The sequence below is a fragment of the Scyliorhinus canicula genome, chromosome 17 (genome assembly GCF_902713615.1).
Source record: "Scyliorhinus canicula chromosome 17, sScyCan1.1, whole genome shotgun sequence".
NCBI lineage: Eukaryota > Metazoa > Chordata > Chondrichthyes > Carcharhiniformes > Scyliorhinidae > Scyliorhinus > Scyliorhinus canicula.
In genome coordinates, this window is record NC_052162.1 from 32,555,489 (window position 1) to 32,579,949 (window position 24,461).

The 24,461-nt window shown below is 51.6% G+C and overlaps 1 protein-coding gene across 2 annotated transcripts in view; it reads right to left on the reverse strand.

The window, feature by feature from the left end:
* Positions 1–24,461, reverse strand: part of kdrl (kinase insert domain receptor like) — a 218,345-nt gene that overhangs the window by 81,456 nt on the left and 112,428 nt on the right. For both annotated transcript variants that reach the window (XM_038775502.1, XM_038775503.1), the window contains 2 exons: positions 8,385–8,541; positions 7,420–7,534 (listed from right to left, as the gene is read on the reverse strand). In XM_038775502.1, the coding sequence (XP_038631430.1) occupies positions 7,420–7,534; positions 8,385–8,541 (272 nt within the window). The remainder of the gene's footprint in view (positions 1–7,419; positions 7,535–8,384; positions 8,542–24,461) is intronic.

Genomic DNA, 24,461 nt, shown 5'->3' on the forward strand with positions numbered 1-24,461 from the left:
AAGGTTTTGGGTGGGATTGGGAGGAGAGGGGGAGAAGGAGGGAAACGGGGGAGGGGGTTGGGCTGATGGACAAAGCCTCGTCCTATGTGAATCTGGATGTGGGTCTCCCTGGACCTCGAGGCATGTCGGACCCTGCTGCTGTCTGCCCTCCAACCTCCGGCATCTCCTGCAGCTCCTCCCCGAGCTCGTCCTCCAGTCCCTCATGGTCCAGCCCTTCCTCTCTAGAAAAGGTCACATGTCCCTCCTCATCCGCCAGAATGTCACCCTGCTGCTGTGCAGGCTCTCCCAGATGGCTCAATCTCACCGGAACCTAATCCTGGCATCCACATATTACACTGGCCCTCATGTGCAGTTGAACATCCTTGACTTCCAGCGTGTTTACAGCCAGTGAGTCGGGGGGCATAAGTGATTGGTAGAAAGATTAGAGAGGACATGAGGAAATACTTTCACCCAGAGTTGTGGGGGTCTGGAACTCACTGGCTGAAAAGGCGTAAGAGCTTGAAATGCTGAACTCATTGAAAAGGTTTCTGGATATTCACCTTAAGTGCCACAGCCCGCAGTGCTATGGACCAAATGCTGGAGAGTGGGATTAGGCTGAGTGATTCACTCTTTTAGCAGGCGCAGACACAATGGGCCAAGGGGCCTTTCTCTGTGTCATAAACCTTCTGGTTTGATGGTTCTATCAGTCTCTAAAAGAGATCCAGAATTGATGTAAACTTCGATACAAATATTAATCCATCTTTACCTTTTAACCTGCTGTGCATTTTGTGCAATATGCGATTTTGATTGATGTTGTACCTTAAAGGACTCGAGAGGCTACATAAATGTGAAGTACTCACTGTACAATGCCACATGTTTCTCATATAGATCCCTGTGTGTTACCTTTCCTAGGCTGTGTATCTAATAGCTTACAAATGTTCCTCAGGCTGTCCAGAATACGTCTGTAACATTTTGAAGTGGCGAATACAATGGTGCCTGTCAAATCAAGTCAGGCACTGGAGCTGGTGCCTACTTTAATTTTATCCCCCAGAATATTTGATCACATTTCTCTTCATGGAAATGGTTTTGGGATTGAATTATGTTTAAGTGCTGTGCTTTAAAGCAAAGTAGATGAAAATGTACAAGTTGTGCATTAAAGCAGGAGGAGCTATTTGTGGCATATCATAGGCTATCTCAAATGTCTAGATTGAGGGCCGCTTGCCTCATTTGTAACTTAGTAACAAGGTGACCTCCATTCATTTTGGGAACATCAGGAGATTGTTTCTTTAAACTCAGACCCCAAAGTTGGAGTGGATATAACTGGTCTTATTGACAGGTCTATGAGTGAATCACTGACAAAGGAGGAAATCAGCATCACAGACCTTCCCCTGGCTAAGGACACAGGAAAAAGATCAAAGGACACATGGACAGTTATGCTTTAAACATGAGACTGTCAAATGTAAACCTGAAATATGAAGCTGGAAGATAAAATGCAGAAGGACTGTATTTATAATTAGCAATAGTTGTTGAGAAAGATAATGCCGAAAAGAAAAAAGCCAGCACACAAAAGGCACCGGGTGTATGATTTATTTATTGCTAAAGAAAGTCAGTAGAATATGCTTTGCCTGTAAGTTTATTGGCTGTCTGTGAAATGATTTAGATCTGAAACGTTACTGGCTATATTTTCCGGCCCTGCCCACAGCCAAGATTTTCCAGCCCTGCCCGCCGCTGAGATTTTCCAGCCCTTCCCGTGGCTGAGATTTTCCAGCCCTGCCCACGGCTGAGATTTTCCAGCCCTGCCCGCCGCTGAGATTTTCCAGCCCTTCCACTGGCTGAGATTTTCCAGCCCTGCCCACGGCTGAGATTTTCCAGCCCTGCCCACGGCTTAGATTTTCCAGCCCTTCCCGTGGCTGAGATTTTCCAGTCCTGACTGGGTTTGTATGTGGGAAAGTAATCTGCATGCCTGAAAATATATGCCAACCTCCGGGAATTGAAAGAATAAGGCGATGGTAGTCTCAGGATTAGCAGCAGTAGAGTTCCAACATTAGTGGATGGGGGGGGGGGGGGGGGGGGGGGGGGGGGGAGGGGGGGGGAGGAAGAGGGTGTATTAGTCTCCTTCTATCATGGTCTCAGAAACACAACTTTGGCTTTCAATAAAAAAGAATTTGCTACAGCCTCAAGGTATTTGTGCCTCTTTTAAAAGTAGTGCCTCCTCGTTTGAATGCGTACTGCATCTTCCTGGCCAGCAACAATGGTTTTCCTCTTGTTACTGGAGGGAGGTAGGGTAGGGTTGTTGCAGTAGGAGGATTTCTTCTTTGACTTCTGCCTATCAGGAGGAATTCCTGGTTAGTTGCTCCAGAAAAATCTAACTCAAATTTTAATGTGTTGTGAAGACAGGATTGGCCAGAGCTGGAAGGTACCAGTACCTCATCGGTTCTTGTAGGATCATAGGAGTTAAGTACAGGAGTAGACAATTCAACCCCTCAAGCCTGTCCCACCATTCAATAAGTTCATGGCCCATCTGATCACGGTTTCAAATCCACCTTCCTCTTTGCCCCTGAGAAACCGTGACTCTCTAATGGATGAAGTGCTATAAAAGGAAGAAGGCTTGAGGCGAAGCAAGGGGGCAGTACGGTGGCACAGTGGGTAGCACTGCTGTATCACAGCGCAAGGGGCCCAGGTTCAATTCCGGCCTTGTGTGGCTGTCTGTGCGGAGTCTGCACATTCTCCCCGTGTCTACATGGAGTTGCTCTAGGTGCTCCAGTTTCCTTCACAGTCCAAAGATGTGCAGGTTAGGTGGATTGGCCATGATAAATTGCCCTTAGTGTCCAAGGATGTGTAGGTTAGATGGATTAGCCATGATAAAATTGCCCCTTAGTGTCCAAGGATGTGTAGGTTAGATTGGGTTATGGGGATAGGATGGGGGAGTGGGCCTAGGTAGGGTGCACTTTCAGAGGGTTGGTGCAGATTAGATGGACCAAATGGCCTCCTTTTCCACTATAGACATTCTGTGATGCGAAGAGAGTGATAAGAATCCAGGTCAAATACATAGAAAATATTTACCAACATTAAAATTGATGAAGCCATCCCGTGTTGCAATTATAGGATGGAACTGAAATAAAGTAAGTGGCTCGCAGATGCCAGCTATTCTGAAGGTTTTTCCATTAGCTCTTCTGGACAACAAGGATTGTTATTCTCAGATAAATTAACCGCAAATAAATGAACTGCACAAGCAGTGATTACAGGCAGAAAGGGTGCCAATCTGTTTTCAAAGGAAGTCGAGTTATTTTGCAGCTTTTGAGATCAAAGAACATTTTAACACTGGCACTTGAGATCTGTTTTGAATTATTTCAGAATTTTGGGGGGAGAGACAGACAGGAGATTTATCTACTTTCACAGGGATGCTCTGGCCTAAGATCCTGCAGCTTTGAGGTACAGGAGCACACACAAACTTCAAGCTCAAGCTCAAACTCAAACCTTGTGCAGAAAGGAAAGCAGGGCTGGATTGAACCTTCAATGCCCTAAATTATATAACATTTGTGGCTGCAGTTTCCTAAGCTTAAAAAAAGAATAAAAATTGATGAAAGGAACAAGTACCAGATTCAATAACACTAACAGATTTTGTAACAGATGGTTCTTCAGACTCCTACTTGACACTTCATAAATAAAGATTTAGGACTTCATACAGATTTATTCTGAAAACTTCAAACATTGAACATTAGAGGTTTCATCACAGAATCGTAGAATCTCTACAGTGCAGAAAGTGGCCATTTGTCCCACCGATTCTGCATTGACCCTTGGAAACAGTACTCTGCCTAGGCTCAAGCCCCGACATATTCCCGTAACCCAGTAACCCCACTTAACCTTAAGGGGCAATTTAGCATGGCCAATCCACCTAACCTGCACACCTTTGGACTGTGGGAGCACCCAGAGATACACAGACAGTTGCCTGAGGTCAGAATCGAACCCGGGTCCCTGGCTCTATGAAGCAGCAGTGCTCACCACTGTGCCGCCATGCTGTCCAATTAACTGGACGCTTTCTCTCATGAACAAAGCCATGGAATGTTAGGCTTTGCAAAGAGTTTTCTTGAATCAATCTTTTTGCTATTTTTCATGAGATCAGGGGCGAAATTCTCCGCGGACCGACGTGACGCTCATTTCCGGCGGGAAAAAGCGGTGTGCATGACTCCGGCGTCCGGGCCTTCTTTTAAGCCGGCAATCTCCGTTCCCGAAAGGGCCAGCAGCGGACTGACGCGATACGCGTCAGTTTCACCAGCTGCGGAAGTGGCGAGTCCCGGCGTTGTTTGGGGGGGGGAGGAGAGAGAGACCCGGCGTTGTTGGGGGGGGGTGGAGAGAGAGACCCGGCGTTGTTTGGGGGGGGGAAGAGAGAGACCCGGCGTTGTGGGGGCGGGGGAAGAGAGAGACCCGGCGTTGTGGGGGGGGGGGGGGGGGGAAGAGAGAGACCCGGCGTTGTGGGGGCGGGGGAAGAAAGAGACCCGGCGTTGTGGGGGGGGGGGGAAGAGAGAGACCCGGCGTTGTTGGGGGGGGGGAAGAGAGAGACCCGCCGTTGTTTGAGGGGGGGGGGAGAAGAGAGAGACCCGGCGTTGTTGGGGGGGGGGGAAGAGAGAGACCCGGCGTTGTTTGGGGGGGGGAGGAAGAGAGACCCGGCGTTGGGGGGAGGGAGAGGGGGAGAGGGGGAGAGGGAGGGGGTGAGAGGGGGAGAGGGAGGGGGGAGAGGGGGGAGAGGGAGCGAGGGAGGGGGAAGAAGGGGGTTACCTGCATTGAGAGGAGAGGGGGGGGAGGGGGTTACGGCGTTGAGTTGAGAGGAGGGAGGGAGGGAGGGGGTTGCGGCATTGAGTTGAGAGGAGAGGAGGGGGGGGTTACCTGCGTTGAGAGGAGAGGGGGGTACCGGCGTTGAGAGAGAGGGGGGCGACGTTGGAGGGGGGTAGGGGTGGTGGGGAGGGGGGTAGGGGTGGTGGGGAGGAGGGAGGGGGGTACGGGCGTTGGAAGGGGTAGGGGTGGTGAGGGGGTAGGGGTGGTGAGGGGGTAGGGGTGGTGAGGGGGGTAGGGGCGTTGGAGGGGGTAGGGGTGGTGAGGGGGGGTTGGGGTAGGGGGCAGCGGCGTGCAGAGGGGGGGGGCGACGGTGCGTTGGCCCCGGGCATCTGTCGCCCCCCTCTGCACGCCGCTGCCTCCAACCCCCCCACCACCCCTACCCCCTCCAACGCCCCTACCCCCCCCACCGCACCTACCCCCCTCCCCACCACCCCTACCCTCCTCCCCACCACCCCTACCCCCTCCAACGCCCCTACCCCCCCACCACACCTACCCCCCTCCCCACCCCCCCTACCCCCTCCCCACCACCCCTACCCTCCTCCCCACCACCCCTACCCCCTCCAACGCCCCTACCCCCCCCACCGCACCCTACCCCCCTCCCCACCACCCCTACCCCCTCCCCACCACCCCTACCCTCCTCCCCACCACCCCTACCCCCCCTCCAACGCCGCATCCCCCCCCTCCAATGCCGCAACCCCCCCCCACGCCGCAACCCCCCCGCACTCGCAACCCCCCCCCGCACTCGCAACCCCCCCCCCGCACTCGCAACCCCCCCCACTCGCAACCCCCCCCCTCGCAACACCCCCCCCCACTCGCAACCCCCCCCCACTCGCAACCCCCCCCACTCGCAACCCCCCCCCACTCGCAACCCCCCCCCACTCGCAACCCCCCCCACTCGCAACCCCCCCCCACTCGCAACCCCCCCCCACTCGCAACCCCCCCCACTCGCAACCCCCCCCCCCAACTCGCAACCCCCCCCACTCGCCCTCGGACACTGAACGGCGTCAACCATCATCAATGGTTGACGCCGTTTTAAAGCTACTCTGTTTTCCGCCGACGTGACCCGTGGCCACGTCGGCGGGACTTCGGCCCATCCGGGCCGGAGATTTGGTGAAAGAAAAAAATAATGAAATCCCGCCGGCGCCAGCGTGGGGTCGGAGAATTTCGCCCCAGGTTGCTTTCATATACCCTGACATCTGAGGCGCAATTCTCCCAAAGGGAGACAAAGTGCCGACGACGGAGTGAAAACCAGAGTGTTTCACTCCGGCGTCGGAGGCTGCTCCTCGCCCCCTATTTCCCACCCCCAGGGTCAATTACGCACGCCGGGCCTTGACGCCCATGTCAAAGTGGCGCCGCGTAAATAACGCGGCCGGCGCGCTTAAATTATATCACCCGCCCATGCGCAGGTTGGCCGGCGCCAACCCGTGCATGCGCGGTTGCCGTCCTCCCCTCCGCAGCCCCGCAAGACATGGAGGAGTGATCTTGTGGGGCGGCGATGGGAAAAGAGTGCGTCTTTCAGAGACGCCGGCCCGACGATCGGCGGGCACCGATCGCGGGCCAGATCCCTCCTGAGCACCCCCCTGGTGCTTGATCCTCCATCCCACCCCCCCCCCCCCCCACAGGCCCCACACGCAGCGGTCGCGCGCTTTTCACGCTGGCAGAGACCAGGTGTGGTTGGCCCCGGCGTGAACCGGTCAGATTAGGCAGGCCGCTCGGCCTCATCCGGGCCGGAGAATCGCCGCTCGATCGTTAGAAACGGCGAGCACCGATTCTCCGAGCGGCCTGTAGTAAACCGCGACACGCCATTTTGGGGGGGGGGGTGGGAGAATCGCGTGCGGGTGCCAGGGTGGCGTGGCGTGAATCGCCTGGCACTCCCGCGATTCTCCCACCAGGCGTGGGGGTTGGAGAATCGCGCCCCTGATCTTATCCACTGCATCCCACAGGAAATGGTTTGGACACTGGACAAAACAACAGGAGACTCAACTGAAAAGAAAAAGTTCGAGGAATGTGTGTAGTGCTGGCAAGGTTCATAGATTATCCATCCTTGGTTGCCCCCAGAAGGTGGTGGTGTGTGATTGTAAAACTGTGCAGCTTGCGAGAGGAAATTAAGAATCAATCGCATAGATTACCTGGAGGCAAGACTCAATAGGGCTGGCAATAATGAACCAGCTGACTTCATACCACAATCTGAAAGCTTATTCTTTTCTGGTACCAGTTCACAAATGATCAGATTGAATAATTATAGCTTGACAACTTGTCATGTTGGAACTTAATCTCAAGGGAGTGGGAAGAGGGTAGTTACTTCCATTTTGGCCACATGCAGAAGATTGGTAGGTGCAGATCAGTTATCTGATTTCACAATTCATACACTCACTGATTTCCCTCTCAATAATCTTTAAATTAAAAGGAAACGGAGTAGGGTTGTTTAAAGGGTGGTCGATCCACAAGCGCCAGTTTTTCCTCCCACGCCTGCTTTAAAAATTACCGTTGCACCGTCTTTGTGACACGTCCTGCGTTGTAACATTACCTGGTTTTATAACATGTAAATGGCAACAGCATTAACCCGATGGTGCAAACACAACAAATCCAGATAGATCACATACATACACTGTTTTTATCATTATATGGATCCACTCTGACAGTGATATTCTCGATTCTGTTGCCGAGATTTGTTTGAAATGGTTTCGAAATGTTAATTTTCACATCATCATTTGATTCACACCTGTCAACAGATGAGAAGAAATGGTTACGAGCAAACCTGGACGGCTTCAAAGTAAAACATCTGCAGTTGCTTAATAGCATTTGAAAGAAAAAATGGCCACAATGCTGCAAGAAAAGTCACTTGCAAAATATACTTAAAGAAATGTGTGTTGACGGATGTTCAAAGAGAAAGGAAAGGCTTTCCCCGTGTTTGATTTGAGTGTCTTGGACTAGATGCCAGTGAGAGATTAGGCAGGCAATGCAAGTCTGAAATCTAGAGGAAATCAGCCACACTGCAGTAGGGAAGAAAAGAACAATTGGGTTACTGGGAATGGCTTTCCATGAGGGAGGAAGACAGACAACAACAGGAAAGCAAATCATGCGTCATTTCACGCAGGAAAGCAGCTTCACCTTCTGTTAGGCCAAGATAAGAATACACTCAAGGCCCCATAGATGAAGGCCGCTGCAATGACACCCTTCCCACTAAAATCACCGTCTTGACACAATGCATCACGTAAACTAAATAAAGTCAGGAGGGTCGACGAGAAATCTGATAGCATTGAAGGATTAGGAATTAAAAGCCAGGCATGGAAAATCATTATAACTTTATACACTATTGATCAAACTACAAGATCCTTTTTCTTTGGCCCAGTTTAAGTAGAAAATCTTGGACAGAATAGAAAAGTTTGAAAACATCATGGTATTTCTATACATCTTGTGAAGAATATACAGTAACATGTGTGTTAGTTCCTGCTATGTCCAGTTAATTGCCATCGATTTATTCATCTCATCCTTCCCCTTTGTCCCCTGAGCCACATGTACTTCCTTAGCTCGGTGTCTATTATGGGAAAGAAGAGGCAACAAAGTCTTACATTGTATCGGACAGGTTGATGATGCAAGGCTGCCATTGCCAGTGAATTGTTGGAGATGGAATTCCAAAGGCTGTACAGGTTAGCTTGTGTTTCTTCCCAAGCTGATAAAACCTTTCCTTTTCCATCCCCACTCCATTCTCATAGATCTGTGGTATTGCTGAAAGGTAAAACAGTTGAAAGTGAGATTTTAATATTTTGGGAGACATAATAGTACCTAGTTTAGCAACATTACCACAATGTAGATGTAGAAGCTCGAGACAATGCACTGGGGATTTACAGTAACAACATAGAGGATTTATTAAGTCAGAAACAGGCACAGAGCAATGCTGGATAGGTATTGACGCTCCAGCTCCAGGGTCCACACTGCATGGATTCTGCTCTCAGGGCCCTGCACTTTCCCTCTATTGGTCAGAGTTTGCACACTCCCTCGCGATTGATACCAAGCCAGTCACGGGGATCGCAAGATCTGTCCCCTTAAAGGGGCTGCACGATCACATCCCTCCCATCTTAAGTCCCTCATTACATTTTACAAAGTATGCCAAATACAAGTTTGATGTACAAGGTCAAAAAGACATGGGTTAATCACAGGGTCAGTCTGTCCGGGAGCTTCGAGTCCTCGCGGATCTGCTTAGTCCCGCAGCCAGCTCTACCGTCTCCATCCTGCTCCACTGTCTCCATCCTGCTCCACTGTCTCCCATCCCGCTCCACTGTCTCCCATCCCGCTCCACTGTCTCCCATCCCACTCCACTGTCTCCCATCCCACTCCACTGTCTCCCATCCCGCTCTACCGTCTCCATCCTGCTCCACTGTCTCCATCCTGCTCCACTGTCTCCATCCCACTCCACTGTCTCCATTCTGCTCCACTGTCTCCCATCCCGCTCCACTGTCTCCATCCTGCTCCACTGTCTCCATCCTGCTCCACTGTCTCCCATCCCGCTCCACTGTCTCCCATCCCGCTCCACTGTCTCCCATCCCACTCCACTGTCTCCCATCCCGCTCTACCGTCTCCATCCTGCTCCACTGTCTCCATCCTGCTCCACTGTCTCCATCCCACTCCACTGTCTCCATCCTGCTCCACTGTCTCCCATCCCGCTCCACTGTCTCCCATCCCACTCCACTGTCTCCCATCCCGCTCTACCGTCTCCATCCTGCTCCACTGTCTCCATCCTGCTCCACTGTCTCCCATCCCGCTCCACTGTCTCCCATCCCGCTCCACTGTCTCCCATCCCACTCCACTGTCTCCCATCCCGCTCTACCGTCTCCATCCTGCTCCACTGTCTCCATCCTGCTCCACTGTCTCCATCCCACTCCACTGTCTCCATCCTGCTCCACTGTCTCCATCCTGCTCCACTGTCTCCCATCCCACTCTACTGTCTCCCATCCCGCTCTACTGTCTCCCATCCCACTCCACTGTCTCCCATCCCGCTCCACTGTCTCCCATCCCGCTCCACTGTCTCCCACCCCGCTTCACTGTCTCCCATCCCACTCCACTGTCTCCCATCCCACTCTACCATCTCCAGCCAGCTCTACCGTCTCCATCCTGCTCCACTGTCTCCATCCCGCTCCACTGTCTCCCATCCCGCTCCACTGTTCCCCATCCCACTCCACCGTCTCCATCCTGCTCCACTGTCTCCATCCTGCTCCACTGTCTCCCATCCCGCTCCACTGTCTCCCATCCCACTCCACTGTCTCCCGGCCCACTCCACTGTCTCCCATCCCGCTCCACTGTCTCCCATCCCGCTCCACTGTCTCCCATCCCGCTCCACTGTCTCCCATCCCGCTCCACTGTCTCCCATCCCACTCCAGTCTCCCATCCCGCTCCACTGTCTCCCATCCCGCTCCACTGTCTCCCATCCCACTCCACTGTCTCCCATCCCGCTCCACTGTCTCCCATCCCACTCCACTGTCTCCCGGCCCACTTCACTGTCTCCCTTCCCACTCCACTGTCTCCTATCCCGCTCTACCGTCTCCCATCCTGCTCCACTGTCTCCATCCCACTCCACTGTCTCCATCCCACTCCACTGTCTCCCATCCCGCTCCACTGTCTCCCATCCCACCACTGTCTCCCATCCCGCTCCACTGTCTCCATCCTGCTCCACTGTCTCCCATCCCACTCCACTGTCTCCCATCCCGCTCTACCGTCTCCATGCTGCTCCACTGTCTCCAACCTGCTCCACTGTCTCCCATCCCACTCCACTGTCACTATCCCGCTCCACTGTCTCTATCCCGCTCCACTGTCCCCCATCCCGCTCCACTGTCTCTCATCCCGCTCCACTGTCTCCCATCCACTCCGCCATCTCCCATCCCACTCCACTGTCTCCGCCCCGCTCCACTGTCTCCCATCCCGCTCCACTGTCTCCCATCCCACTCCACTGTCTCCGCCCCGCTCCACTGTCTCCCATCCTGCTCCACTGTCCCCATCCCGCTCCACCGTTTCCCATCCTGCTCCACTGTCTCTATCCCACTCCACTGTCTCCCATCCCACTCCACTGTCCCCCATCCCACTCCACTGTCACCATCCACTCGACCATCTCCCATTCCACTCCACTGTCTCCCATCCCGCTCCACTGTCTCCCATCCCACTCCACTGTCTCCCATCCCACTCCACTGTCTCCCATCCCACTCCACTGGCTCCGATCTCGCTCCACCGTCTCCCATCCCACTCCACCGTCTCCCATCCCACTCCACTGCCTCCCATCCCGCTCCACTGTCTCCCATCCCGCTCCACTGTCTCCCATCCCGCTCCACTGTCTCCCATCCCACTCCACTGTCTCCCATGCCGCTCCACTGTCTCCGGCACACTCCACTGTCTCCCATCCCGCTCCACTGTCTCCCATCCCACTCCACTGTCTCCCATCTTGCTCCACTGTCTCCCATCCCACTCCACTGTCTCCCATCCCACTCCACTGTCTCCCATCTCGCTCCACTGTCTCCCATCCTACTCCACTGTATCCAGCCCGCTCCACTCTCTCCATCCCGCTCCACTGTATCCATTCCACCCCACTGTCTCCATCCCGCTCCACTGTATCCATGCCACTCCACTGTCTCCCATTCCACTCCACTGTCTCCCATTCCCGCTCCACCATCTCCCATCCCGCTCCACCGTCTCCCATCCCGCTCCACCGTCTCCCATCCCACTCCACCAACTCCCATCCCGCTCCCCTGTCTCCCATTCCATTCCACTGTCTCCCATCCCGCTCCACTGTCTCCCATTCCACTCCACTGTCTCCCATCCCGCTCCACTGTCTCCCATCCCGCTCCACTGTCTCCCATCCGACTCCACTGTCTCCCATCCCGCTCCACTGTCTCTCATCCCACTCCACTGTCTCCCATCCCGCTCCACTGTCTCTCATCCCACTCCACTGTCTCCCATGCGGCTCCACTGTCTCCCATCCCGCTCCACTGTCTCCCATCCCGCTCCACTGTCTCTCATCCCACTCCACTGTCTCCCATGCGGCTCCACTGTCTCCCATCCCGCTCCACTGTCTCCCATCCTGCTCCACTGTCTCCCATCCCACTCCACTGTCTCCCATTCTGCTCCACTGTCTCCCATCCCGCTCCACTGTCGCCCATCCCGCTCCACTGTCGCCCATCCCGCTCCACTGTCTCCCATCCCGCTCCACTGTCTCCCATTCTGCTCCACTGTCTCCCATCCTGCTCCACTGTCTCCCATCCCGCTCCACTGTCTCCCATTCTGCTCCACTGTCTCCCATCCCGCTCCACTGTCTCCCATCCCACTCCACTATCTCCCATCCTGCTCCACTGTCTCCCATTCTGCTCCACTGTCTCGAAGGATTCTTGTAGTCTGAAGAAGATGATGGTTCAGGTGATTCCATTTCTTCTGTGGGGCTGCTCACCTTGCTGGCTCCCACCGGGGCTGCAGGCGGGGATGACTCTGAAATTCCCAGCTTCCTTTGCTTTGGAACAGCCACAGGAGTGACGGTGGCACGAATTGGACCCATTTGTTCTGAAATGCGGGTTACCATTCCTGCGTTCCCCATGTGGTTGACATGCTTCCACACAGTCCTGACATTTAGCACATACAGCATGGGCCCTGATTGTTAATACGAACCGACTGGCTAACTGGAGTTGGCCTGAGACGGAATTTCAAACGAGAGCCAGATCACCCACTTGGAATGATTTGTCACATTTTTGTGAAGTATGTTGATATTTCAGGAGACCTGATGTGCCTTCACCCTCCCCGCCAAATTTAGAAATAGCAAGTCCAATTGAGGTCTGAGGTGACAGCCCACAAGCAATTTAGCCTGTATGACTCCCATGATAGTGGGGGGTGGGGGGTCGTGTTGAAGGACGAATAGAAAATTTGCTGCCGCCAATGCAATGGCTGGTCTGTTTGCTTCTTTATAGCATTTGTAAATGTCTTTATGGCCCTTTACACCAACTCGTTGGTCCCATAGTGTCATGGGACCACCCTGGTACACCAAATTCCCATTGTCTGAATGAAGTGTTGGAAATCGTGCCCAGAAAAAGGGGAGCCATGATCAGATATAATGGCTTCTGGTATGCTGTGTATGGTGAACACCCAGCCTAAGGCACCACAGGAGTCGGCAAGGTCATAGCTCCCATCTCTTGTATGGACAGCCATTTGACTACCAAGACAAGAATCACCCTACCCAAGATGGTGGCTGCAAAGTTGAAGTGCACTCTCGTCCATGGGCGACCCCGCCACTACCAGGGGTGGAGATTGGCTGAACGGGGTAATGATTGTTGAGTCTGGCAAGGAATACATTGTCGTACCACTCCCTCAATAGCTTTAACGATTCCTGGCCACCGGATATAACTGCGATCTTCATCTTTGTTTGGTCCGGATGGGTGCTGTGTAATTCTTGTAAGAGGGGTTCCGTCACTGGAGGTGAAATGATGACTCAAGAGTCCTAAAGTATTACTCCATCCTTGCAGGATAGTTAATCCCTGCGGGTTAAATAGGGCCTCAACTGTTCGGGCGTCTTGTGGTGCCAACCTGTTTGTATCATCTGTTTCACCTTGGCTAATACCCGATAATAATAATAATAATAATCTTTCTTAGTGTCACAAGTAGACTTACAATAACACTGCAATGAAGTTACCTAGTCGCCACACCCCGGCTACGCTTTGGGTACACTGAGGGAGAATTCAGAATCGCGCTGGACCCAATTTCAGATATGTCTGGACAACACTGGCAAGGTGCCCAAGAAGTTCAGTGCCAGGATGATTTGGTGGGGCACTGGCGGCGGTGCCAGTTCTTTGGCAAGGGGAGTTGGCTCAATGCATCGACGTTGGAGATTTAGGTGCCAGGCCTGTGCTTGAAGGTGCAGTTGTAGGCTGCTAGCAGCAAGGTCCAATGTTGCATCCTAGTGGAGGCAATTGGGGGGCATTGGCTTGCCCTTTCTCAAAAGACCCAATAGTGCCTTATGGTCGGTTATTATCACAAATTGCTATCCGTGAACATATTGGTGGAACATTTTAAAACCTAAATGGTGATTAGCCCCTCCTTTTCAATTACAGTATAATTTTGCTTGGTATCTGATAGAGTTATTGAAGGAAAAACGATTGGCTGTTATGATCCATTCTCCATCTTATGGGATAGAACTGCCCCTATCCTGTGTGGTGATGCATGAGAACAATTGGCTTTCCTGGTCGAAATGAACTAAAAGGTTTGAAGATTGCAGGGCTTCTTTTACCAAGCATAAAGCTTCCTCTTGCTGCTTCTTCCATTGCCACCTTTGTTGTTTCATTTGCAATTGGTGCAGTGGTGCCAATGTGATGGCCAGGTCTGGAATAAACCGGCCATAATAGTTCACCATTCCCAGGAAGGATTTCAGCTTGGCTACATTCCTGCATGCTGGGACCTCTTATAAGGCTATGACATTTTCTTCGAGAGGGTGCAGACCTGTGTCATCCATTTGGAACCCCAAGTACATGACGTCTGTCGCATGGAAGGTACATTTCTCACATTTAAGGGGTTTCCTAACAATAATAATAGTAATAATCTTTATTATTGTCACAAGCAGGCTTACATTAACACTGCAATGCAGTTACTGTGAAAATCCCCGAGTTGCCACATTCCGGTGCCTGTTCGGGTACACTGAGGGAGAATTCGGAATGTCCAAGTCACCTAACAACATGTCTTTCGGGACTTGTGGAAGGAAACAGGAACACCCGGAGGAAACCCACGCAGACACATGGAGAACATGCAGACTCCGTAACTGATGCCCCAATATCGACCTCCATCTTCAAAGGTCTTTCATTCCCTTGCAGAATTATTTTGATTGGTGCTGTCTTAAAAATGAAAATCGCTTATTGTCACAAGTAGGCTCCAAATGAAGTTACTGTGAAAAGCCCCTAGTCACCACATTCCGGCACCTGTTCGGGGAGGCTGATACGGGGCTGGTCTTATTTACTTTGATGACATTCAGACAGGACATTTTGTTCTCCGCCTCAGAGTATTTCTCCACTTGGTTCAGTGCTGTCATGGATTGCTGCTGCTGCTGTTTTTTTTTGCATTGGCGTGCTTTGGTGTATATATAAATAATTTGGAGGAAAATGTAACTGGTCTGGTTAGTACGTTTACGGACGACAGAAAGGTTGTTGGAATTGCGGATAGCAATGAGGACTGTCAGAGGATGCAGCAGGATTTAGATCGTTTGGAGACTTGGGTAGCGAGATGACAGATGGAGTTTAATCCGGACAAACGTGAGTTAATGCATTTTGGAAGGTCTAATGCAGGTAGGGAATATACAGTGAATGGTAGAACCCTCAAGAGTATTGACAGTCAGAGAGATCTTGGTGTACAGGTCCACAGGTCACTGAAAGTGGCAACACAGGTGGGGAAGGTAGTCAAGAAGGCATAAGGCATGCTTGCCTTCATTGGCCGGGGCATTGAGTATAAAAATTGGCAAGTCATGTTGCAGCTGTATAGAACCTTAGTTAGGCCACACTTCAATTCTGGTCTCACCACACTACCAGAAGGATGTGGACGCTTTAGAGAGGGTGCAGAAGAGATTTATCAGGATGTTGCCTGATATGGAAGGCATTGGCTATGAGGAAAGGTTGAATAAACTCAGTTTGTCTCACTGGAACGAAGGAGGTTAAGGGGCGACCTGATAGAGGTCTAATAATGTGCTTGTGAAAATATCTTTTCCTGCAATTTTATACATCAAAGACTTAAAAGATGTTACTGGACTTGGAACATAATTTTCGTAATTCAGTATCTCAGCCCTCTTTGGCTAGGAGTTCAGATTTATTTTTGTAAAAGTATTGAGTGTAAAAATTATGAGGGGCATAGACAGAGTGGATAGTCAGAGACTTTTTCCCAGGGTAGTGGGAGATGTAGAAGCTTTTTGTTTAGATGGGCAGCATGGTCGGCGCAGGCTTGGAGGGCCGAAGGGCCTGTTCCTGTGCTGTACTTTTCTTTGTTCTTTGCTGCACTTGGCAACAGGCCTGGATATGGCCTTTTTGATTGCAATGGAAACCGAGAAACTCGCAAAAATGGCACGTTTCCTGGTGGTGGTCTCCCCCACGTCGATAACAATCCATCTCTGACTTGGGCTGACAGCCCATTCTTTTCCCGGTTCTCTGACTTTGATCCGGTCCCGAAGACCATGTCCAATCCTCTACTCGGTTGATCTCACCGCGCACCTCGCAACTGTACTGCCCCACAACTGATTCACTTCCCCTTCCGGCAGGCTTTGAAGCTCAGATGCACCTTTTTCAGTACATTTCATCACCCGATATCTTGATTTCTTTATCTAACGTGAGTTTAGTTTCAGCAGGTGATTTTTCTGATGACTGAGGTTATTAATTCTGCAAACTACACGGTCACTGCACCAAACTCACAATGCTTGGCCATTTGGCGGAGTCTGCCTGTGAAGGTGCAGCTGGACTCTTCTGGGTCCCTCGCAGCAGAGTTGAATTTTTATCGCTGAAGGATGATTGAGGGCCTCGGGTTAAAATGTCCCTTGACCTACCTGACTAACTGATCAAAGTTTTTTCAGTCAAGAGGCTCCGGGACCGTAAGATTTCTTATCAGGTTGTAGGTTTGAGACCCACAAAGCATCAACAATATACCTTATGCTTGTTTTCCCCTATTATTTCATTTGCTATGAAGAAATAGCAGAGCCATTCTATGTCTTCAGCCCCTGGTGCTACGGTCAATGGTTACTGATTCTCATCTGCCTTTGGAGGCTTCTTCCTTCTCCCCTCAAATCCTGAACTACTGAAGACTAATGACTGAACCGTTTACCTCATCTCTAATGTGGTAGCTCGAGACAACACACTGGAGGCTTCCAGTAAAGGCCATTTATTAACAGTCAACAAAGGCAATGCTGGTTCAGTCTTGACTATTGAGCTCTGGGGGTCCACACTGCCTGGACCTCTGCTCCCAGGGACCCCCCTTTCTCTCTATTGGTCAGGATTTGCGTGCTCCCATGTGATTGGTTCCGAGCCAGTCACATGGACCACAAAGTCTGCCCCCTTAAAGGGGCCGCGCTTCAATAGTATGCTACAAATGTGTTCCGGGAACCGTGGAAAAAACTGCATTTCCATTCCTCATTATTTTAATCGTTCCTGGAATGTGGGCATTGTTGGCAAGGGCATTATTCAAGTGCCCATCGCTAATTGCCCTTGAGAAGGTGGTGGTGAGACACTTTCTTGAATTGCTGCAGCCCCTAAGTTACATCCACAATGCTGTTGAGGAAGGAATTACTGGATTTTGACCAAGCGAGAGTGAAGGAATGCCGATATATTTCCAAGTCAGGATGGTGTGCAGCTTGGAGGGGAACAGGTAGGAGTGTTCCTATGCATCTGCAGTCCTTGTTTTCCAAGGTGATAGAGATCATGTGTTTGAAAAGTGCTGTCCTGCGTGATATGGGTGCCTATTCAAATATATTCTGCGAAACAATTGTACAACTGGGGGTGTATATTATAATCAAGTTCATGTTTTCAGCCATTCGTGAAAGCTGTGCTTCAGGTGGGTTACATTTAGTTTCTAAAGTGATGTTTGTGATGTTTGGATTGCTCCAGTGAAGCATCTTGGAATGTTTTATTATGTTAAAGGCATTACGTCAACATAAATGTTTCTTTTGGACATTGTTATGGGCCAAGGTTTAGAGAACCCCAAAGTGTATCATGGAGTTCACCTGACCCACAACGTTTAATAGATTGTGGTATGGGGAGCACACGGCCCACTCTACAGGTGTGGTACAGCAGAAATGGAAAAGTATTTTTTAAAGCAAAACAATGTTTATTCTATGAACTCAAGATAACCTTTTTAAAACATACAGTGACCATTTTAGCAACCATTAATTCAAATACAACCCCCAAAGAATACAACACTAAGTAATTCTTACTTTCATTTTAACATCCATATGACATAAAACAAAACCTTTCAACAGAAGCACATCAGGTTAAAGTCACTACTGAGAGCGGTTATTAGTTTTAAATCACCAAAGGATCGATTTAAATTCTTTAGATTACAGAGAGAGACTCTAATACATCTTCTGGCTGTGACTGCAGCTGTCCAGCTCTGAAAACGAAACTAAAACATACCCTGCAGCAAACAGCCTAAAACAAAAGTCAAAAGCTGACAGACAGCCCAGCTCCACCCACACTCTGACGTCACTGATAAACACCCATTTCTTAAAGGTACATTTCTTAAACACCCATTTCTTAAAGGTACTCTCACATGACAACATTCTCACTCCCATTGGCTGGTCTTTTTTGGACAACACATTCACCTTCTAGAAGGGATTGTTTAACACACTGAGACTACAGAAACTTAAGGCTGGGATCTTCCAGCCCCGGCGTGGTGGCCCCTCATCGGTGATCCAGCCAAAAGTCCATTCAATGGCGAGACAGAAAGATCCCGCTGACAGGAGGGGCCTAAAAATCCTGCCCTAAGCATTATGAAGAAAGCTTGGCTGTAAACTGTCTTTACCTTTATAAAGAGAGATTTGGGCCTACTGATATTTGTACTTACGCTTGTTCAAGTGTAGAATAGCTTAGAGTGCACTACTTTTCATTGTCTTTCCAGTAAGGTTAAGAACATAGACAATTGTGTCATGTTTCTTCAAGGAAATTCTGTGTGGAAAGGTTTGGTGAGACATAGTCTCCTGGCCACAGTTTTAGATGTTTCTGTACTTGACTGTGAGTAAAAAATGTATTCAATGTAAAACAATCAAAGAGTCACAAATGGAGCAGTTTCCACACATATAGCTCATGTAGAGAAACTCAACAAAGTATTTTGCTGCGTATCTTTGTCTTTCTTGTCTGCATTTCATTATTTAAAGTACTTATGATCAATATTGTTCCAAGCTGAAGTTAGTGTACTTTGCAGTCAGGCTTTGCTGACCCTGGCTCAAAGGCTGCCAGATCTGGTGAGTGTTTCCAGCATTTTCTGTGTAGGCCATTCAGCTCATCAAACATGCACCATTGTTCAATTACTGATCTGACAAGGCAATCCTCAACTCAACTTTCCTGACTTAGCCACATAACCCTTGATTCCCATACTGATTAAAAACTTTCTTGTCGTAGTTAGGTGAAAACAAGCTTAAGATACAATTAAAGAAGTAGCTTATATTTATTTGCATCATTCAGATCCTCAGCATGTTCCAAAACACTTTGCGGTCATGCACATCTTGTGAAAGATGACACCTCCAATTGTACAGTGTTCCCTCAAGTAGACTACATTTTCAAAACCAGTGAAAAGCAGATTAAATTCTCAAACTTTCAACTTAGAGGATCGAATCCTTCCATGAGCCCAGGCTGATATTTGGTAGAATGATGAAAAGACAAGGAGGTAAGGAATTTGAACATTTTGAATTCATGTCAAAGCATGATGTAGTTTACTGAGTTTATATAACATAGTGGCATATATATATATATGATTGTAACACCTTTCCCTTTGAATGGAAGCATGTTTGTTTAAGCCATGAGTGCTTCTTGATTTTTTTTCAATTATGAATTCCGTTTATTAAATAACAAATGAATGCAACATCCTTTTTTAAAATAAATTTAGATTACCCAATTATTTTTTCTATTAAGGGGCAATTTAGCGTGGCCAATCCACCTACTCTGCACATTTTTGAGTTGTGGGGGCGAAACCCACGCAGACACGGGGAGAATGTGCAAACTCCACATGGACAGTGACCCAGAGCCGGGATCGAACCTGGGACCTCAGCGCCGTGAGGCGGTTGTGCTAACCACTAGGCCACCATGCTGCCCCGAATGCAACATCCTTAAAAGATGCATCCATTTATATTTCTAAATTCCCAACCTTCACTGCAGAGACAGTAAAGGTAAAAGTGAAACCACTTTAACATTCATACAATCTGTTGCTACTTCACTTCACTGATTGCACAGACAAGCAATGAAAGTGAACCAGCCAACTTATTGTCAGGTCTATCTTCTTTCCTCTGTAATGCATTTAGCAACGGTCTTTGTTAGGGACTGTTAGGGGAGGATATAGTTAACAGTCAAGGGGTGTTTAAGATAGTAATTGTAGGTTAATTAGTTAAACACACATGTATGTAAAGGGGAAACTGTTAATTTGTTCATTAAAAAGGGTGTGGACTTCCGGTTGCGGCTATGACCAGCTAAGTCGCACGTTTGGCTGCTCCTGTGAGGAAGGTGTTTTCGGGCCGATTGAAGGGCCCCTAACGGCGCTGGAACGGCAATTCCCGGTGGGGGAAGGTTCCCAGAGGAGAACCCTGAAAAATTTATGGTCGTTACCCGAAGTGGGGCAGGAAATAAAGCGGCAGCAGCTCCCCGAAAAAAGCGGGGGAAGAAATCCAAAATTGCGGCCGGCGGCGCACCCGAGGACTGGAGGAAATGGGCGGAGGAGCAGCAGGCCGTTCTCCTGCGCTTCTTCACGGAGCTGAAAGTGGAGCTGCTGGAGTCGATGAACGCGACGACCACCAGGCTGATGAGGGCACAGGCGACCCAAGAGGCGTCAATTCGGGAGCTGCAGCAGGAGATGGCTGTGAGGGAGGAGGAGGCCACGGTCCTCGTGGGAAAGGTGGAGGTGCACGAGGCACTCCACCTGAGATGGCAAAACCGGCTGGAGGAGATGGATATCCGCATGAGGCGGAAAAACCTGAGGATCCTGGGCCTGGCAGAAGGGCTGGAGGGGTCGGACCTCCCGGGGTATGTGGCAGAAATGCTGGGCTCACTGATGGGGGCAGGGGCCGTCCCTTCGCCCCTGGAACTGGAGGAGGCCTACAGAGTAATGGCCAGGAAGCCAAGAGCAAATGAACCCCCGAGGGCGGTGCTGGTTCGGTTCCAGCGATTCAGTGACCGGGAGAGGGTGCTGAGGTGGGCCAAGAGAGAGAGGAGCAGCAAATGGGAGAACTCGACGGTGAGGATCTTTCAGGACTGGAGTGCGGAGGTGGCAAAGCGGCGGGCCCGGTTCAACCGGACGAAGGCGGTGCTGCATGCCAAGAGAATCAGATTCGGGATGCTGCAGCCAGCGCGCTTGTGGGTGACCTACAAGGACCAGCACCACTATTTCGAGTCCCCGGAGGAGGCGTGGGCCTTTGTCCAGGAAGAAAAGCTGGACTCGAACTAGAACCAGGGGATACTTGGCGGTCGTTGCCGCTCTGGTACTTTAAGCTGGACACGTGGCTTTCTTTTGGTTGGATTTTCACTTGGCCGTATTTTTGGACCCTTTTTTTTCTCTCTACCAGTTTTTTCTCTCTTTTTTCTGTTATTTATAATGTTATGTTGGGAGGGCGGGGTGGGGGGGGAGTGCCGGGGGTATGTGTTTCTTGTGGGGTTTTTGGTTGTTTTGTATTTATCGGTGTGAGATCGGGGACGGGGGTGGAACTGAAGATGGAGGGGCAGGGAGGGGCAGGGCGAAAGCGCGGGCTTTCCTCTGGTTTCCCGCGCACGGGGCAGAGGAGGGAGGGGGGTGGGAGTAAGGGGCGTGGTCAGCAATGGCTCCCTTTCCCGCGCTGGAGCGGGGTCAAGGAGGGGTGGTAAGGGGGGGGACGTCCCCCATGCCGGGAGGAGTCGGAGTGTGGCAGGGGCAGCCGGGTCAGCGTAAACCAGCTGACTTACGGAAGTACTATGGAGGGTGCATCGCGGCTAGGAAGGGTCCTAGCCTGGGGGGGGAGGGGGGTGGGGGGGGGGAGGGGGAGGGGGGAAGGGGGGGGCTACCGGGTTGCTGCTGAAAAGGCCAGGGAGGAGAAGTTGAGGACCGGAGGGGTGGGGGGGGGGGGCGCCATCGCCATGGGGAGCGGGTCAGAAAGGGAGGGCTGACTCGGGGCGAGCAGGTGACAGGATATGGCTAGTCGGCAGGGGAAAGGGGCGGGCTGCCCTTCGACCCGGCTGATCACTTGGAATGTGAGGGGGCTGAATGGGCCGGTCAAGAGAACGAGAGTAATCTCGCATTTGAAGGGACTGAAGGCGGATGTAGCAATGCTACAAGAGACCCATTTGAAGGTGGCGGACCAGGTCCGCCTGAGAAGGGGGTGGGTGGGACAGGTGTTCCACTCAGGACTGGACGTAAAGAACCGGGGGGTGGCGATCCTGGTAGGGAAGAGGGTGTCGTTCGTGGCGGCGGAGGTGGTGGCGGATAAAGAGGGTAGATATGTCATGGTGAAGGGTAGGCTGCAGGGGGAGAAAGTGGTGATGGTTAACGTGTATGCCCCGAATTGGGACGACGCTGGCTTCATGAGGCGTCTACTGGGCCTTATTCCGGACCTGGAGGCAGGGGGCCTGATCATGGGGGGGGACTTCAACACAGTGCTGGACCCCGTGCTGGACAGATCGAGTTCAAGGACGAGTAGGAGGCCGGCAGCGGCAGAAGTGTTAAAGGGGTTTATGGAGCAGATGGGAGGGGTGGACCCCTGGAGGTTTGGGAGGCCGAGGGCGAGGGAGTATTCCTTTTTCTCCCATGTCCACAGAGTCTATTCTAGAATTGACTTTTTTGTATTGAGCAGGGGACTGATCCCGAAAGTACGGGAAGTGGAGTACTCGGCCATAGCGGTCTCAGACCACGCGCCACACTGGGTAGATTTAGAAATGGGGGAGGTGCGAGACCAGCGTCCGCTGTGGCGCCTGGATGTGGGGTTGCTGGCGGATGAGGAGGTGTGTAAGAGGGTCCGGAAGAGCATTGAAAGATATCTGGACATTAATGACACGGGGGAGGTGCAGGTGGGGATGGTATGGGAGGCCCTGAAGGCGGTGATCCGGGGGGAGCTGATCTCCATACGGGCACATAGGGAAAGGAGGGAGAGACAGGAGAGGGAGAGGCTGGTGGGGGAGCTTCTGGACGTGGATAGGAAATATGCGGAGACACCAGAGGAGGGGCTGTTGGGGGAACGGCGCAGTTTGCAGGCTAAGTTTGACCTGTTGACCACCAGAAAGGCGGAGACACAGTGGAGAAGGGCGCAGGGCGCGATTTATGAGTATGGGGAGAAGGCGAGTAGGATGTTGGCGCATCAGCTCCGAAAGCGGGATGCGGCTAGAGAAATTGGGGGAGTGAGGGAGAGGGGTGGGAACATAGTGCAGAAGGGGCCAGAAGTAAATGGGGTTTTCAGAGACTTCTATAAGGAGCTGTATCGGTCAGAGCCGCCGACGAGGGGAGGGGGGATGGAGGGCTTCTTGAACAAACTGAGGTTCCCCAAGGTCCAAGAGGAGCTGGTAGAGGGGCTGGGGGCGCAGATAGGGTTAGAGGAGCTAGTCAAGGGGATTGGGCATATGCAGTCGGGGAAGGCGCCGGGGCCAGATGGGTTTTTACAAAAAATATGCGGATTTGGTGGGCCCTGTGCTGGTGCGAGCCTTCAACGAGGCATGGGAGGGGGGGGCTCCGCCCCCGACAATGTCGCAGGCACTGATCTCTCTGATCTTGAAGCGGGACAAGGACCCCGTGCAGTGTGGGTCATATAGGCCTATCTCGCTCCTGAATGTGGACGCCAAGCTGCTGGCAAAGATCCTGGCTACCAGGATAGAGGATTGTGTGCCAGGGGTGATACACGAGGACCAGACGGGTTTTGTGAAAGGGCGGCAGCTTAATACGAACGTGCGGAGACTGCTAAACGTCATCATGATGCCGGCAGTGGAGGGTGAGGCGGAGATAGTGGTGGCATTGGACGCGGAGAAAGCATTTGATAGGGTGGAGTGGAAGTACCTGTGGGAGACGCTGGAACGGTTTGGATTTGGGGAGGGATTTATTAAATGGGTGAAGCTGCTCTATTCGGCCCCGACGGCAAGTGTAGTGACGAATGGTAGGAGATCGGAGTATTTTGGGCTCCACCGGGGGACCAGACAGGGGTGCCCCTTGTCCCCCCTGCTCTTCGCACTGGCAATTGAACCGTTGGCGATGGCACTGAGGGGCTCAGGGGGGTGGAGAGGGCTGACAAGGGGCGGGGAGGAGCACCGGGTATCGCTATACGCGGACGACCTGCTGCTATACGTGGCAGACCCAGAAGGGGGGATGCCGGAGGTGATGGAACTGCTAGCAGAATTCGGGGACTTTTCGGGGTACAAGCTAAACTTGGGTAAGAGTGAGGTATTTGTGATACACCCAGGGGACCAGGAAGAGGGAATCGGGAGACTCCCGTTGAAGAGAGCAGGAAAGAGTTTTAGATATTTAGGGGTGCAGGTGGCAAGGAACTGGGGGACTCTCCACAAGCTGAACTTCTCCAGGCTGGTGGAACAGATGGAGGAGGAATTTAAAAGGTGGGACATGGTGCCGCTGTCGCTGGCGGGCAGAGTGCAGTCCGTTAAAATGACGGTCCTCCCGAGGTTTTTGTTTTTATTTCAGTGCTTGCCCATCTTCCTCCCTAGGGCCTTCTTCAAAAAGGTGACGAGCAGCATCATGAGCTACGTGTGGCGCACGGCACCCCAAGGGTGAGGAGGGTCTTCTTGGAGCGGAGTAGGGAGAGTGGAGGGCTGGCATTACCCAACCTTTCGGGGTATTACTGGGCGGCTAATGTATCGATGGTGCGCAAGTGGATGATGGAAGGGGAGGGGGCAGCTTGGAAACGAATGGAGAGGGCGTCCTGTGGCAACATAAGCCTGGGGGCCCTAGTAACGGCGCCATGGCCGCTCCCTCCCACGAGGTACACCACGAGCCCG